This window comes from Chionomys nivalis, chromosome 2, assembly GCF_950005125.1.
Source record: "Chionomys nivalis chromosome 2, mChiNiv1.1, whole genome shotgun sequence".
Classification (NCBI taxonomy): domain Eukaryota; kingdom Metazoa; phylum Chordata; class Mammalia; order Rodentia; family Cricetidae; genus Chionomys; species Chionomys nivalis.
The window spans coordinates 5289344-5304330 of NC_080087.1; the positions used below are offsets into that span (position 1 = coordinate 5289344).

General features: G+C 52.5%; 1 protein-coding gene across 3 annotated transcripts; it reads left to right on the forward strand.

Moving 5' to 3' along the window:
* Positions 1 to 1786: 1786 nt before the first annotated feature.
* Positions 1787 to 13588, forward strand: Dact2 (dishevelled binding antagonist of beta catenin 2). 3 transcript variants are annotated; one of them, XM_057763027.1, is made up of 4 exons: positions 1787 to 1912; positions 7664 to 7796; positions 8685 to 8963; positions 9575 to 13588. In XM_057763027.1, exons 1-4 carry the CDS (start codon positions 1910 to 1912, stop codon positions 11248 to 11250), a joined length of 2091 nt encoding a protein of 696 aa, XP_057619010.1. In that variant the 5' UTR covers positions 1787 to 1909; the 3' UTR covers positions 11251 to 13588. The 3 variants fall into 3 exon arrangements, with proteins under 3 accessions (XP_057619010.1, XP_057619009.1, XP_057619008.1); XM_057763026.1 differs by having other exon boundaries at positions 1825 to 1957; XM_057763025.1 differs by lacking the exon at positions 1787 to 1912 and adding an exon at positions 2360 to 2633.
* The last annotated feature ends 1399 nt before the right edge of the window (positions 13589 to 14987 follow it).

Sequence of the window (14987 nt, forward strand, 5' to 3'; positions counted from 1 at the left end):
CACTTATGCTGCCAAGCTGAGTGTGCAATGAACCCAATCACCATGGTTCTTCTGTGCGCGTCCCCAGCCACTTCTTCAGATCAAAGCTGTGGACAGGCTCCTTTTCAGGTCTTTTGGCTACACAGTCAAACTGACTTCCAGGGTCCCTGGCCTCCATTATACCCCCTAGGCTTCTTCCTATTCACCGACCGTGGGCATCATTGCCCCTTACTATGTCTGCCCATCTGATCGGAAGGAAAAGCTTTCCTTGTTTTGTAACGGGTAAGCTGTGGGGGCGGGGCATCGTCACAGGCTTTAGCATACAAGAATAAGCAGCTTAATTCCGCGCGTCAGCCATAAACACCTAAACAATGAAGTTGGAAAATAATTTACAATGGTGTAAGAATGAAGCAAATACTCAAAAAGAAATTTAACACGGGCACAAGACTCCCTGGTAACTGTGAGGCGTGGCTGAGTAAAGGGATCGCAGAACTGATTGTGGGCCACTTGGCCCATATTTCTGCACCGGGGATATTCAACCTCAGGTCGTATTTCCCACTGATTGACAGATTCTGGACATTCCCTAACAAAACCCATGCTGTCTTCTCTGCAGAAATTGGCAAAGTGACACCTAAGTTCCTGTAGAAACGTGGAGGGCACAGAGCAGGGAACGCTCAAGCATCCAGACTTCGGAACCCCTAGAAAGCGAGTCATTGACACAGCTGTGGCCCGGAACAAGGTCTAATATGACAGGAAACAAAGATTCGTCCTGTGCGTCAGTTGGTTCTCCACAGGGTCCCACACAGCTGTGGGGAGGGGATTGTTGCCAGCACATGGTTGTGAGCCAGTGGGATACATATCTTCAGAAGAGAGAAAGTGACCCGGGTATAAAGACCAAGCAGAGCTCAGGCAGAGTGGATGTAGAACTTCAGGGTAGGAGCTAAAACCACAGAAGCTTATTGGGGGAGCCTGCAGTAGAATCGGGCAGCAACTTCTCGGTCATAACACAAAAGCACAGCGACAAGAGAAAAAATAGACGCGGTGAAATAAAAATAAAGAGTGAAAATGTTAACTGAGCCTGGTACCAAGAGTCTGCGATCCAGGTATGCACAGGAGGCTGGCCTGGTTTACATGGTAAATTAGAAAGGGCAGTGTAGGGAGACCCTGTCTCAGAACTGAACAAAACAAAAACAGGAAAGCAAAACAGAAGCCTACAGACTGGAAGGGGGGGGGAGGGTGAAGAACTGGGAATCCTGTATCTAAGGATTTTGCAGATGGTATCTAGTAAGGAAAAAGTCTGTGATCTTAGTTACTAAAGATGTCACCAATTCAGAGCAGGCAGAGTGCCTGGGTGGCCATTTCTTCGGGGAAAAGATACCTAGCCTCTTCCCGCCTCAGAAACTGCTAGCTGCCAGTTGCGCACCACAGCCCTGGGCACTCTGGGTGATACAACTTCATGCCGCGGGTGCGGCTGGCACCTTCCCACCCCTGCTTCAGAGGCAAAGGTGAATGCTCAGGAAAGCAGCCTGGCACGTCTTCAAAACCTTGAGCACAGTAGCCACCTGTGATTCACCGGTTCCTGCCTTAGGTGGACGCTCAAGTGAGAGGAAAGGGTGGTCTGTGTGCAGAAATGAGGTGCAATTTCTTCCTAAGAAATGCTGACGAAACATGAGGGCTCTCACCACACAGCAGAGAATGATTTCGCCAGAAAAAGGAGGTTCTGGGGGTGCAACATGGGCGCATCCGGAAGTCTAAGAACAGTAAAAAAAAGACCCGGATAGCAGGATTCCACTTAAAACAGTGTCCACTGGAGGCAGGCGTGGCTGTAGCGGGTGGGGGGGTGTCTGAGCATGTGTGCAGAGGAAGTGAGGGCGACTGATCATGTGTGTGCGGCTTCCTTTTGGAATCCAGTGTTCCTGAAGTGACCACCATGGTAAGAGCTGCACAACTCAGGAACTTGCTAGAAGCGTCCTTAAAGGTGCGTGGCATGTGAGTGAGGGAGTACTAGATAAACTGAGAAGCAACCAGAAGTTTCCAGGTACATACAGGTGTGCACTGGGAAACCTGGTAGTGGGTTTTCCATACGAAACAGGAATGTGGTTTGTGCAATGTAATTTTTTGTCTTTTTTTTTTTTTTTCAATTTAAAAACCTAAACAAAACCTTTCTCCGGCTGTGCCTAAGCTCTCCTCTGTTCCTTTGCGGAGGGGCTATGGCCTTCGCTGAGAAGCACACAGGTCTCAGGGGCACCGGGGTTGGGCTGGGCTAGGGCGCGGCGGGCCGACGGGGCGGGCAGGGGGCGGCCGCTGTGACCTCGGGCGTCGCAAACACCGCCCTCCGCGGCCAGCGATAGGTCCCACCCCACCTAGGCGACCTGCGGCCGGGGGCGGGGAGACGCGGCGGGGACGCGCAGCGCGGTGGTTGAACGGCCGACCGGGAGATGTGGGCTCCGAGCGGCCCGGGACCCGCGGGCTGGGACCGCCGCAGGGTGGGAGCGCGGCTGCGGGCGGCACTAGCCGGGTTGCAGGAGCTTCAGGGACTGCGCGCCACGCAGCAGGCGCGCGTGCGGGGCGCCCTGGGCCTGCACCCTGCGCCCGGGCCCCGCGGCCAGGAGCTGCGGCTGGAGGCGGCGCTGGCGGCGCTGCGGGAGCAGCTGGTAAGGAGAGAACGGGACACGAGTGGCCATGGGGGGCGTGTTGGGGAGCGACCGGGGTGCAGCTGCGTGGACTGAGCGAGTGGAGAGGCCCGATGCGCGGCTGCGTGGGGAGCGCGCTACGGGGTGCGTGCTGGGGAGCCGCGCGCGGAACCTGGTGTTGAATGCGCAGCGCCTCTGCGGCTGACACAGCATTGGTGCGGAGGCGCGCAAGTCGGGCTAGACGCAGGGGACCCTGGCTTCAATCCCCTAGCAGGTCCTCCGGCTGCACAGTGAGACCGTTTCCCCGCAAGGCACCCTACTGGGTTCACTTGTGTCACTGGGGAGTCTTGCGGGCTGATGCCAGTCTCCAAGATTGCGTGTCACCTGATCCGCTTCTAAAAACAAAACCAAACCGATTGTGCTCCAGTCTGAGGAACGTGGAAGGGGGAGATCGGTGGTGCTTTCTCAGCTACTCGCGCCCATTGAGTGCTCCTCTGTGGACCACTGGAGGCCTTCCGGGGGTAGAGCTACAACCTGCTTCTAGAAACAGCTCGAGATGCTTTGAAGTACTGCAGTGTTGTGTTGTTGTTGTTTGTTTGTTTTTCGAGACATGGTTTCTTTGTGTAGCTTTGGCTGTCTTGGAACTCGCTTTGTAGACCAGGCTGGCCTCGAACTCAGAGAGATCTTCCTGCCTCTGCCTCCCAAGTGCTGGGATTAAAGGCGTGCGTCACCACCCCCCGACACTGCAGCATTTCTAAAATAACAAAATGATGGTCTCGAGTGTAGTGGAGTCTCATCCATAACTCTTAAGTGGGATTTCTTGGACGGAGAAATTTGGATCTGTCCTGTTGAGAGTTGGTAAAAGTCCAGGGAAACTGTTGTGTTCAGTCAGCTTTAGCTCAGAACCGTGTTGGATTTGTGACTAAAGAATCAGGAAGTCCAGCGTCTGAGTCACTCCCCAGGACACCTGGAATCTTTCCTGGGTGTCAGAGAAGGTGGAGAGCTGGATAAAGGTGGAACCCAGCTGGCAGCCTCCTCCAGACTGTGAGACGCTCAGCTGCCCAGAGACGGACATGGCTGGTGTGGACTGGACCCAGGAAAGGACCAAGGCATTACAACAGGTGCCTGTCGTTCAAAAGGCTATGCACTCCGCTTCACGTGACCTCAACCAGGCAAGCGCACTGCCGGTTCCACGCATGACCCGTTCCCTTAAGGTTGATGATTAACTCCGCTTCGGCAGTGCACAGACCCAATCCGTGATCCCTCACACTACAATTACCAGCAGCCTTTGGAGACAGCAAACAAGCTTTGTTGACACACACGCGCACGCACACACTCCCTCACCACTACCACACTGTCCCTCTCCGTGAGACCAGAAGGAACACGCAGGCTTTGTTATGAAACTTAGTTCACAGGAAAAGAGAAAAATAGTTTAATTTATGTGGCTTTAACCAGCACTTAGCACTTCGACATTTTTCTTGAGGGGGAGAGCAAGGGTACTTGTTAGATAAAGAAAATAATGAAAGGGCTGCCAGTTAAACCCGGCAGGATCTAGATAGCTCACTGCCCTCCCGCTGGCTCACCTGGCCCTCAGTCAGTGTTCAGGTGTGAAGACCTGAAGCGTCCAGGAGTCCCCCCACCCCCACCCCGCAGTTATTCTGCGTGGATTCTCAAGTAAGGATGGGTTTAGCCATTTCTAGGGATTCAAGAGATGGGCTACGCCCTGCTAATTGCAGTGTCGAAAGTCACAAAGGGAACTCTGCAGTAGCTGCTTAGGAGAGTTTTGTTCATTAGATAAATCAGTGACTCGTAATGAACTGGGGCCAAAAACAAACAAAACAAAACCAGAGGTGATTTCAGCACTTAATCCTCCTTATTCCAGACTTCTTTGCTGATGAAATCCCATGCCCTCTGACCCCATAGTCTGCTTCAGGTGGCCCTTTAGGCTGCCCCGTGAGTGTTTTCACAGGGGCTTGTCTCAGGAAATGGCTAGTGTTTTTACTGGAGTAAGTGGGCTTAGGTAGAATAGCACCCTCTTGGCTTGGCACTGTGCCAAGAGGCTGTAACATTCTATCATGCCTCAGCTACATCCAGAAGAGGCGTCCTGGGACAGCAGACCCGTATGAGGACCGTCCTGCAGGGGTGACGGGTGGCGTCCTGGGACAGCAGACCCGTATGAGGACCATCCTGCAGGGGTGACGGGTCACGACTTGTTCTAAAAGTGACAACATGCAGCAGCCGTCCCTATCCCTGGCAGCTCAGGCGGTGACACCACAGGAGCAAGCCACACCGATTCCGTAACCGTCAATGGTGTTTTCCTTGGCCCGAGCAGCTTGCTTGATTAACACACAGGGGGCAGATGGAGGTCAGATGAGAAGCAGATGAGGCCAAGAACAAGGAGGACCTGACAGACTTCTCCAGGGTCACTGTCAGTCTCCCCCGTGAGCCTGCGAGCCGGGCCCTTCACTATTGATGGATGCGCTGTGAAGTTTGCAGGAGGCGGTAGGGGGTAATTCATGCATAACACATTTTCTGTGCTCACTATTAGCATTCCGAGAGAGGAAGGAAGTGTCTTAGATACCATCTCAACATCCTGAACTTTTTATCCTCCAAATATATTACAAAGATTTTTTTAAAATGCTGAGGTTGCAGGGCAGAACCGTCCATGGGGGAAGGTGTAACACATTCAGATCCAGTTCTGTGAAATGGTGTGGGGCTTTCAGCTGCCTTTCAGGGGAACCATGGAATGGCAGGACTCAGGCATTTGGTGACCGCCAGACTTAGCTGGTGAAGGTACAAGGTCCTATCCCGGAGCCTTACATAGCAAGAGCCCAGGATTTACAGGTGTGCTGGGTATGGTTAGTTCTCCCTTGTACCAGGCCTCTGACCTCTGACCCTGCTTTGGGGGATTCTGACCCAAGTGGCCCAGAGCATCCTTGGCATCAGCATTAAGGCTTGCGGACCGTAGGCAGGCTTGGTCCTGGGCAGAGTGCCACAGTCTGGCTCCATAGCCGCCTGGGCTCCGTCCTGGTCACAGTGGCTTTGACCCTGAAGTTCAGCCTAAGGAACAGTGATGAAAACTTGAAGCAGGAATAAAGGAGGCATTAATTAGGGGTTATCAATCCCTACGGTGAGCTGACAGCAGAGCCCGAGGCCCCTAAAAACTCTGGGGTCTTGAGACCTTAACCATTAACTAGAAACTAGCTGCCTAGGCTGGCTGGACAGATGTTATCTGCAGAGCAGCTGGTCCCAGTGTGCACACAGGGGCCAACCTTCAGAAGAGGACAATCAGCCAGATCCCTGAAGAAGGGAAGTTGAGATAGACAGATGCTATCACTCAGTGGACTGAACCTGGCAGAAGTGCTTGGTGTCTGTGGGCTGCATGCATCAGGGTAGGACAAAGAAAAATCTTTACAGGAAAAATCCGTGTCAGCCCTTTGATGGGCCTGGTGTTGGTTTCTGGGGGTTAGAAAGGGCATGCCTGTGTCTCCTTCCTGCTTGGCTGCGAGTTTGTGATGGGAGCAGGTTCTGGGAAGTTTCATTCACTTGTGACATGAGCGGCTATAGGAGATACTGTTGCCCCCAGACACCCTCAGACCCTGGATTAGTAGAGTTAGGATCAGAGCCTGGGACCTAGCAGCCCTAAAAAGCCAGCTGGGCCACCCACAAGTCATAATGAGACGCTGAGATGGGACATTTATTCTGTATGTCCGCATGAAGAAGAGAGACAAACGAAAAGGCCCAATGACACCCCAAGTTCATCTTTGGGGTACCCCTTTAGATTTAAAAAGAAGTAACAGATGAGCAATCCTGATCAGAGTGTGACTCCTGTCCTCGTCTCAGATGCCACTGGGAAGGTGGTAGGTGAGTTGTCGAACTGGGGGAATTTCTTCTCGGGAGACAAGTTCTGACTCCAGCTGGTCCCTGCTTGGGATGAGATTCTAGGGAAATTCCGATTTCTTAGTGCCCATTGTCTCTTCAGAAAATCTTTCCTGTGGGGGCGAGAGCTCCCGGAGGTGGCTCCCACCCCCACCCCGTCAGCTCCTGCAGGGGAAGGCTGAGCCTGCTGAGATTGGCAGCCGTGCCAGCCCAGGCCAGCATCCCACTCAGCTCACCCTGACCCTTTGCGAAAGCACTTGTTCTGGTGAACAGGAAGTCATTACTGCTGGCATCTGCCGCCGGTGATTTCCCACGCTGCTGAGATTTCTGATAGCTCCCCACTAGGAAAGTCATGGTCACGCTCTTCCACAGATGAGCCGTGTCCCTCTTTGTTTGCCTTAAACCTGCTTGTTAATTAGAGGGAAAATATGTATGCCGCCAGCCCAGACATCAGGAAACTGCACGGTTGAAAGAAATCAGTTCTTACCAAACACTCGGTACTGATTAGTTTATGTATGAGCACACAGAACTCACCCCACTTTGTGTGGGCTTCACAGTGTGTGTGTGTGTGTGTGTGTGTGTCTGTGCATGCGCATGTGTGTATGTGTCTGTCTGTGTGTGCGTGCATGTGTGTGTGTGTCTCTGTCTGTGTGTCTGTCTGCGTGCGCATGTGTGTGTGTGTCTCTGTCTGTGTGTGTCTGTCTGTGTGTGTGCGCATGTGTGTGTGTGTGCGCGCGCGTGTGTGTGCGCGCGCACGGCTATAGACCTGAGGACTAGGGTATAAAGAAGTCCATCCTCTGGGGAGAGTCTTGCATATAAAGCTCGCCAAGCTTTCCAAGTGAAGCTGGGATCTCCTATCAAAATGCCCACTCCCAGGTACCATAGGCTATGGAGGTGCTGTGTGAAGAACTATCTTCACTCCTGCTAAACTGTGTGCATGTGTTTGTACATGTGTGTGTATGCGCACACACACGCATATGCCAAGGGGAGACAAGTCCTTCTCTGTACATTCCAGCAGACCCAGGGAGTTGCTTCCCACTAGTTAACATAAGTTCGGAGCTGGAGTCTGGGAGCCTTCCCGGTGTCCACGGTGACCCTATTTCCACCTTGGACCTGGTTTAGATCTCTGCATTCACGTCGGTTTTTATTCTTTCTCCTTCTTCGCCTCCCAGTCACGGTTGAGGCGGCAGGATGCAGGCCTGAAGACTCACCTGGACCAGCTGGACCAGCAGATAAGTGAACTGCAGCTGGATGTGAGCAGATCATCCTGCGAGGCCCTGGACAGTGACAGCAGGCCCAGCTCAGGTACGACTGACGGTGGCTGCCACCCCTCACAGACCTAACGCTGTGGACAGTGACAGCTGTAGCCTGTGTCCTCTGCTGATCTGACACTTGGGAGGTCCCCTGAGCAGCCTGGGAAGTGGATGTGACTAAAGACATAAAAAGCTATAAACATGCTGAAAAAAAAATACAAATATAATAAACATATGAAGTTTAAATATAATATATAGCTTAAGAGTTTACGTACAGTACAGTTTATACAGCAGTTTACACATATGTAAACTACCAGCTGATGTATTAAATATCCCAGGAGCTCCTGGGTTCTCTGGATGGTCCTAAACCATGCTGTGGATCACCTAAGTCATTTACATCAATTTAAATGGACCCTCCCTCCCTGTGCACCTTCCCAGCCCTCCTCAGAGAAGGTCATTGTTGGCAGTCTTTGCTGGCTTGTGTGACTCTGGTCACCTTTGCTTTCTCAATATGCTGCAGGTGAAACTTGGCAACAGGAACCCCTGTGTCTGGGTTACAGTGGTCACAGACGGCAAGCTTTTGCAGTCTAACCTGTAATGTGCTACCCGAGCAGTTCCTGGGACTGAGGACTCCCAGGAAGGAAATGCCCCCCCCCCCGTGCAGTTGCGTGTTAAAGGAAGGAGATGTCTGTAGTAAAGGAAGCTCTCCTTCTGAGCATAGCTATAGGGGTCAGGTGAGGTAGGGTCAGTTGTTCCCATAGCCACTCACAAGGTTACCAGCAAGAATCTAGAACATTCTCATTGTGGACCTGTCCCCACAGGCATTCCTAGTAGCCCCTCAGCACTCTCTGTGCCAGTAATGCAAGAGTAAAGGAATCTGAGTCTTTGGGGTAGAGCCCACTGGTAGAGGTGCACTGACCACTGTGTCTGCTCTGTCTAGGCTTCTACGAGCTGAGTGACGCTGGGTCCTGCTCCCTGTCCACCTCATGTGCATCTGTTTGCAGTGACCGCCTGTCCCCCTCACTGGGCAGCTGGCTGCCTGTGTTCCATCCCTCTAAGTCCAGGTCTGGCATGGGCGACTGGCGACCCCGCTCTGCGGATGAGACCACTGTCCCTGCATGGAGCCCACAGCCCAGTGGAGAAGATAACAGGTTCCCGCATGGTGCAGAGGACACAGGCCGACCGAGGGGCATGTTCCGGCCTAGACCGGTGTCTACAGGTGAGAGAGAGGGGCAGGAGAGAGCAGGAGTGTCGTTTGGGTGAGAAGGATAGCAGGTGATGGTACCTGGGCTCAGTGGGGAAGAGGCTGACCCCACATGGATGGAGCAAGTGTGTGTGTGTGTGTGTGTGTGTGTGTGTGTGTGTGTGTGGTGTATTTCTTCTTTTAAATGAACATCCAGAAAGTCCAAAGAAGCATTCAGATCATGCGACGTGCCACATTTAGAGTAAGAATCGAGGCACAAGCACCCTCCATGTTTTCCCAAGAGAAAAAGATGTCACTTGGGGACACACACACACACACACACACACCTGGGCTCTGTCCCAGCTTTGGTCTCTCTGTGCCAAGTCTCCAGTTTCACTCCCAGGCTGTGGATGCTAGAGCGGTTCCTGCCGTGACTGTCCCATGTATGGCTGGACACGTTTCTCCCGGGTTGCCTCCCAGCCATGGTTAAGTGGAGGCACCGAGATGATGCTTTCTTCTCCGCACTGAAGCTCAGGGACCAATATACACTGTCGGAGCCACAAGGCCTGAGCCTCCATATGCTCCTACGGGAAACAGGGACTTGGCATCTGTCTTTGTTGATGTGCTTTTCATGGTCTCATTCCCAGGTGATCTTGAGAGAGTCCTCCCAGATGACCTGGGGCTTCAGAGAGCTGGTGCTGATGCTGCACCCCCATCCCTCCTCTGCCAGGGGATAGAAATCCCAGCCCACACACTGGACCCCAAGTACCAGCGTGATCTGGTGGCCAGGGGTGGCCAGGAGGTATACCCGTATCCTAGCCCCCTCCATGCAGTGGCTCTCCAGAGCCCGCTCTTTGCTCTGCCTAAGGAAGCGCCACATCTTGACATCCGCTCACCTTTCCCGGATCCTCCTCTGGTCCCTGTTGATCAGAACAGAACTCAGGCTGGGCCGATCCGTGAGCTGGGCTCGGCCGAAGCCTACATCCACAGGCTGTTGCGTCTGCGGGGCCAAGAGCTCCCTCTGAGGGATGAGCTGCAGGAGCAGGGAGGGGACATGGCTCCTTTCCCACGGAAGCCATGTGGCCAGAGGTCAGACAGTGGAGGTCAGCTCGAGAAGCTGGCCTACGGAATGGACAGGGGAGGAATGAAACCAAGTAGGGATGCTACCAAGGACAGCCTCAAGCAACAGGGGCCTGTGTCCCTTGTGGATACTGAGCCCCTCAGCAGCCCCCTGCAGGAGGAAAGCACCTGTTGGAATCCCCGTGTCCACGGAGACAATTCTGTAGGTTTCTCTCTCTGCTCCCAGGCCCAGCAGCCCTGCAGTGACTATGGCCAAGGACAAGCCCTGTCACCGTCCAGGGTACTGGGCCCTGAGAGCCCCCCTCTGGACCCAGGGCCCTTTGCTTACTCTTCTTACACCACTGGTGAAACCTCCCCAATGAGGCTGAGGATGGGATCTCCCCAAAGCAAGGCGGTGAAGGTCAGAAGAAGAATCAGTAATAAAGTGCCCAGGCTGGGGAAGCAGCTTCCACCACAACCCGAGAGACAGCAGGGCACCCATGCCGCTGCCTTGACTCCAGAATGGGGCCCCTCATGCAGGCCCCAGCAGGGAGGGCTCAGCAGGGGCCCCACACTGGCCAGAGAGCCTCCTGGACGCTCCTGCTCTGAGTCCACCCTATACCCTGTGCCCTTCTTTGTCCCCCTAGTGGTGGCCCAGCAGGAAAGTTACCCAGCATCCCAAGTTCTGTTCCCAATGGAGGCATCCCCCCTCGGCTCAGCAACCAGGAGGAAGCAGCGCAGGTGGCAGTCTACTACAGAGATCTCAGCCAAAGCCCGCTCGGTCAGCCATCCTGGGCCCAGCTTGGGGCTCCTTAAGTCTCCAGCCAGGAGAGTAGGTGGTCCCCAGGTCCAGAGCAGGCCTGCACTTGCCCGTCAGGATGCCTGTGTGAGGAGCGAGTCCGACCCCTCGGAGCACTCGGCAGAGTGTGCCTCGCTGTTCCACTCCACCATTGCCGAAACCAGCGAGGATGAGGAGGCCAGTGACCATACTGCCAACCGCTTCGGGGACGAGTCTAGTAGCAACGATTCGGAAAGCTGTGTCCAGAATAGCCGCAGTGGCCTGGGGAGGTGCAATGCGCAGGTTGGGCATGGGGAGCGGGCGTGGCCTCGGGTGCCGCCCGAGCAGTCCCCACGGGTCCCCGGAAGCTCCAGGCCACCGCTTCCCCCTGTGCCCAAACTGTGCCGCATCAAGGCTTCCAAAGCCCTGAAGAAGAAGATCCGGAGGTTCCAGCCAGCAGCCCTGAAGGTCATGACCATGGTGTGATGCCAGTGTTTTAAGCCTAAGACCCCAGAGCGCACAAGGCCCTCCTTCCACACCATTTGATGAGCAGACTGAGGGTACCACACTGTCGGCTTGCTTAGGTTTCTCGGTCACCCTCACTGTGGTTCTCTCAGGTGCGGTTCCATCCAGCCGTTTTGATTGCATGATCCCAGCTGCAGCTTTGCCCTCCATCACGCTCTGGCTGGTGTGTGGGGAGAGGTCTCTAAGAAGGCATTCCTGCCCAGAGACGGCTTAGGTGCGTCACATCCTCTTCAGGGGACCAGATTTGAATTCAGCTCCACACTACACTCATCATAAATGCCTGCACGATGCTGATGTACCAAATAAAAGAACCACATTCCCCTTCTGCAGCCGCTGCCCTGTCTGTCTGCCTTCCTAACATGGGATGTGCGCTGACCCGAGGGAGGAAAGACTTTTTGAGATTAAAGCCTAAATTCTGGATTCAACACAGGTGAATTGAGCAGGAAAAAAAATTTGGAAAAAGTGATTTTTTTTCACTTTTTTGTCTTTTGTTAAAGTCTACTTTCGAAGGATGAGGTTTTCATCTCAGCTGTTCAGAGCCCCATCGTGATGAGGCAGCCTTCTGGGTCCAACACGTTGCCCTGGAGGGGATATGGGGTGCATCTCACGGGGTGCATGCTTCGCAGAAGCCTTGAAAACAAGGAGACAGAAAGGCGGTCTGAAAATACTGGGGCAACAAAGTGTCACACTTGAGCTAAATTTTTCTATCTTAAGAGCTGTGTACAGGGCAAAAGGTGAAGAGACTTAATTGATTAAAGTTTAGAACAAAGACATCGGCCTCCCTCGAAAGGGGGAGGGGGAGAATGGGAATGAATGCTTGGGGGTTTCGAAGTGAAAGAAAGCAAAGGGCTTTTGGTGCCACCCACTCCAACCTGCAAATATTTCGAAGGGGCCATGAGAACAGTCTCTGAAAAGCAAACATTCCAGTATCTGCCTTGACTTCCTGCCTGCACCTCCTGGGATTGCTCAGGCCAAGGCTTCTGTCTCCCTTCTAATATCATGGAGTTTAAAGGAACATTAAAAGCCAGTCATGACCCGGGGTTTTATTGTGAAAGGTAGTTTTCCCATCGCTATAACAAAATGCCTGGTAAATTTAAGGAAGGAAGGTGTGTTTTGGCTCACAGCCTCGAGAGGGTCCGATCGATCACACAGAGAAGGAGCGGTATGAGAAGGCAGTGCAGTTCATATTGTGGTAGCCCAGGAAGCAGAGAATGTGATGGGATGTGGCCGCAGATGATGTATCCCCAAGGACCAGCCTCCAGTGACTCAACTTCTCCATCCAGGACTTGCCTACAAAAGTTTTCAGTTTCCCCAAATATCACCACCAGCAGGGGATCAAGTATGAGGAACATTTCAGATTCGCACCATAGCCTTCTGCCCGGGGCCCTGAAGTCTTCTCACAAAGTACATCGTGTCCACTTCCAAAGAGTCCCCACAGCCTTAATGGTTCCAGTGTCGTTCAAATGTCCAGAGATTCATGGCAATCTCTTAGCTGTGAGTCCCACAAAAATTAGATTTGTATGCTTCTAATACACAGTACATAGCACTGGCCGTGTGGCTAACGTGATCTGATTCATTGCCTCATTCCTGAGGTGAGGGGAAGCAGATTTTTGGCAGAACTTTCACCTATGAGAGCTACCCAAACCTGCATCCCTGCTGCTTTTTCTGGAGATGGCATAAACTCCATGCTTTTGCTGGACATAGCCTCTGTCTGAAGCTATGCAGTTGGGGCTCAAGTGTACCCCCATGAAATAGATGCACTTGGGCCCATCTACACAGCTGTACAAGCAAATCAGGAAAGCCATACAGCTACACAATCTGCTCTCAGCTCTCTCTGTGCCCCAGCTCTGTGTGTGTGTGTGTGTGTGTGTGTGTGTGTGTGTGTGTGTGTGTATGTGTAGATGGACATTTCTGTCCCACCAGGCAGGTCTGCAGCTGTTTGGTCCCGAAGAAACACACAGAGACTTATTATAAATTGTTTGGTCTATTAGCTCAGGCTTATTATTAACTAGCTCTTACAACTTAAATTAACCCATAGTTTTTGTACATGTTTAGCCACGTGGCTTGGTGCATTTTCTCAGTAAGGCATTCTCATCTTGCTGCCTCTGCATCTGGCTGGTGACTCACTCTCTGCCTCTTCTCTTCCCAGAATTCTCTTGGTCTGGTTGCCATGCCTATACTTCCTGCCTGGCTACTGACCATTCAGCATTTTATTTAACTAATATGAGTGACAAATTTTACAATGTACAAGAGCATTATCCCACCGCATGTGTGTGTGTCCATCCCCTTTTCTCTCTCTTTGTCGTTTGTCTCATTGCAAATAAATAAGTAAATAAATAAATAAGTCTCCAGTCGGATTTGTGAAAACCCAACAGGAACCGTTCAGAGACCAGAGCAGCTTACACATGAGGTTCAACTCCTAAACGGTGCTGGCCCGGGGACCTCACTACTGAGTAACAGGTGGGGACTCTGGGTGGAAAATGATCAAGATTCCCTCTGAAGACAGACCTGGATCCCGGGGGTCAGAGCCTGGTGGGTGGTAAGGGCTGAATTTCTGGAGGGACAGGTTTTGGGTAAGGGTACTACTGCAGGACTCTAGACACGGCTGTGATTTAGAGGACAGTGCCCAGGTAGTCGGAGAAGCCACTGAATTTCCCTGAAGCCCCTGACCCTGCTTCTCTCAAGCCCACCTCTGCCTGTCTGGCTGGAACCCAGACATACATTTTGATTTTCCAGAGTAAGAAACTCATTCCATGTCTTCTGCTTTCATTTGCTCTGAAGGCAGGGTTGGGATGGGTGGACACAGTGTGGGAGATTCCACCAGGGTCCTCTGGGCCTTCTGAGCCGCATCCTGTGGCTCAGACAAGGGCAACTTCCCCACCGGAAGAACTCGCTTTCTTTAAAATGGGAAGCAAGTGGTGCTATAGGGCAGAATGAGCAGCAGGCTGATAATGTCAGAGCGATGGCCTCTCTTCTGGTGCTTTTCCCAGGGTGAGGAGTGGCCCAAGTGCTCAGGACATATTACAGGGTCAGGAGGAGTAGACAGTCTGAGCATGCAGGCAGTGGGGCCATCGTGACACACAGAGGCAGTGGAACCGGGATGCAGAACCTCTTTGAAGCAGTTACGATGGCCACTGCAGAGTTCACACTGAAGAGGCTCGACCAGCTCCATGGCAAATCACTCAGCTTCCTCGGGCAGAATACACGGATGTCAGCTGAGACAGAGAGGGACATTTTATTCCATAGCCAAAGATGAGCATTGCCCCGGAGCTTGGATTCGGGTTACCCAAGCACCACGTCCTAAAGTGGCAACATTTTTATGTAGTTTTTACATCAGCAGAACAGAGAAAAGTCATAAATCAAGGCACTTTTAAAGTATCTAAAGACATCAGTAGCTGGGTTAAAGCAAAAACATCTCTGGCATAACCTCAGATGTCACTTGACGTTAGCTTTGAGGTTGGTGAAATCTAAGGGGTCCGTTTGTACATTCTGAAAGGATTTACCTAAAAGCCACGAAGATGGCAGGCCACCTGCAGAAGTGGGCAATAAATGGCTGTTTGGAAGACTTAAGATAACTCAAGATAATTCGTCCCCCAGCCTATAAATTCCATCTCTCCACGGCCACTGACGTTCTAATCAGTCAATCAGCCTTCTAGAATGTTTAACGTTGGTGTGGCTTTTTTTCTGAGAGCATCAGT

Bases quoted from the DNA above. Each gene is read 5' to 3' on its own strand.
- Dact2 (XM_057763025.1), top strand. From the start codon at position 2,418: ATGTGGGCTCCGAGCGGCCCGGGACCCGCGGGCTGGGACCGCCGCAGG. The intron at 7,797-8,684 runs GTACGACTGACG...TGCTCTGTCTAG, and splicing joins TGACAGCAGGCCCAGCTCAG to GCTTCTACGAGCTGAGTGAC. The intron at 8,964-9,574 runs GTGAGAGAGAGG...TCTCATTCCCAG, and splicing joins GCCTAGACCGGTGTCTACAG to GTGATCTTGAGAGAGTCCTC.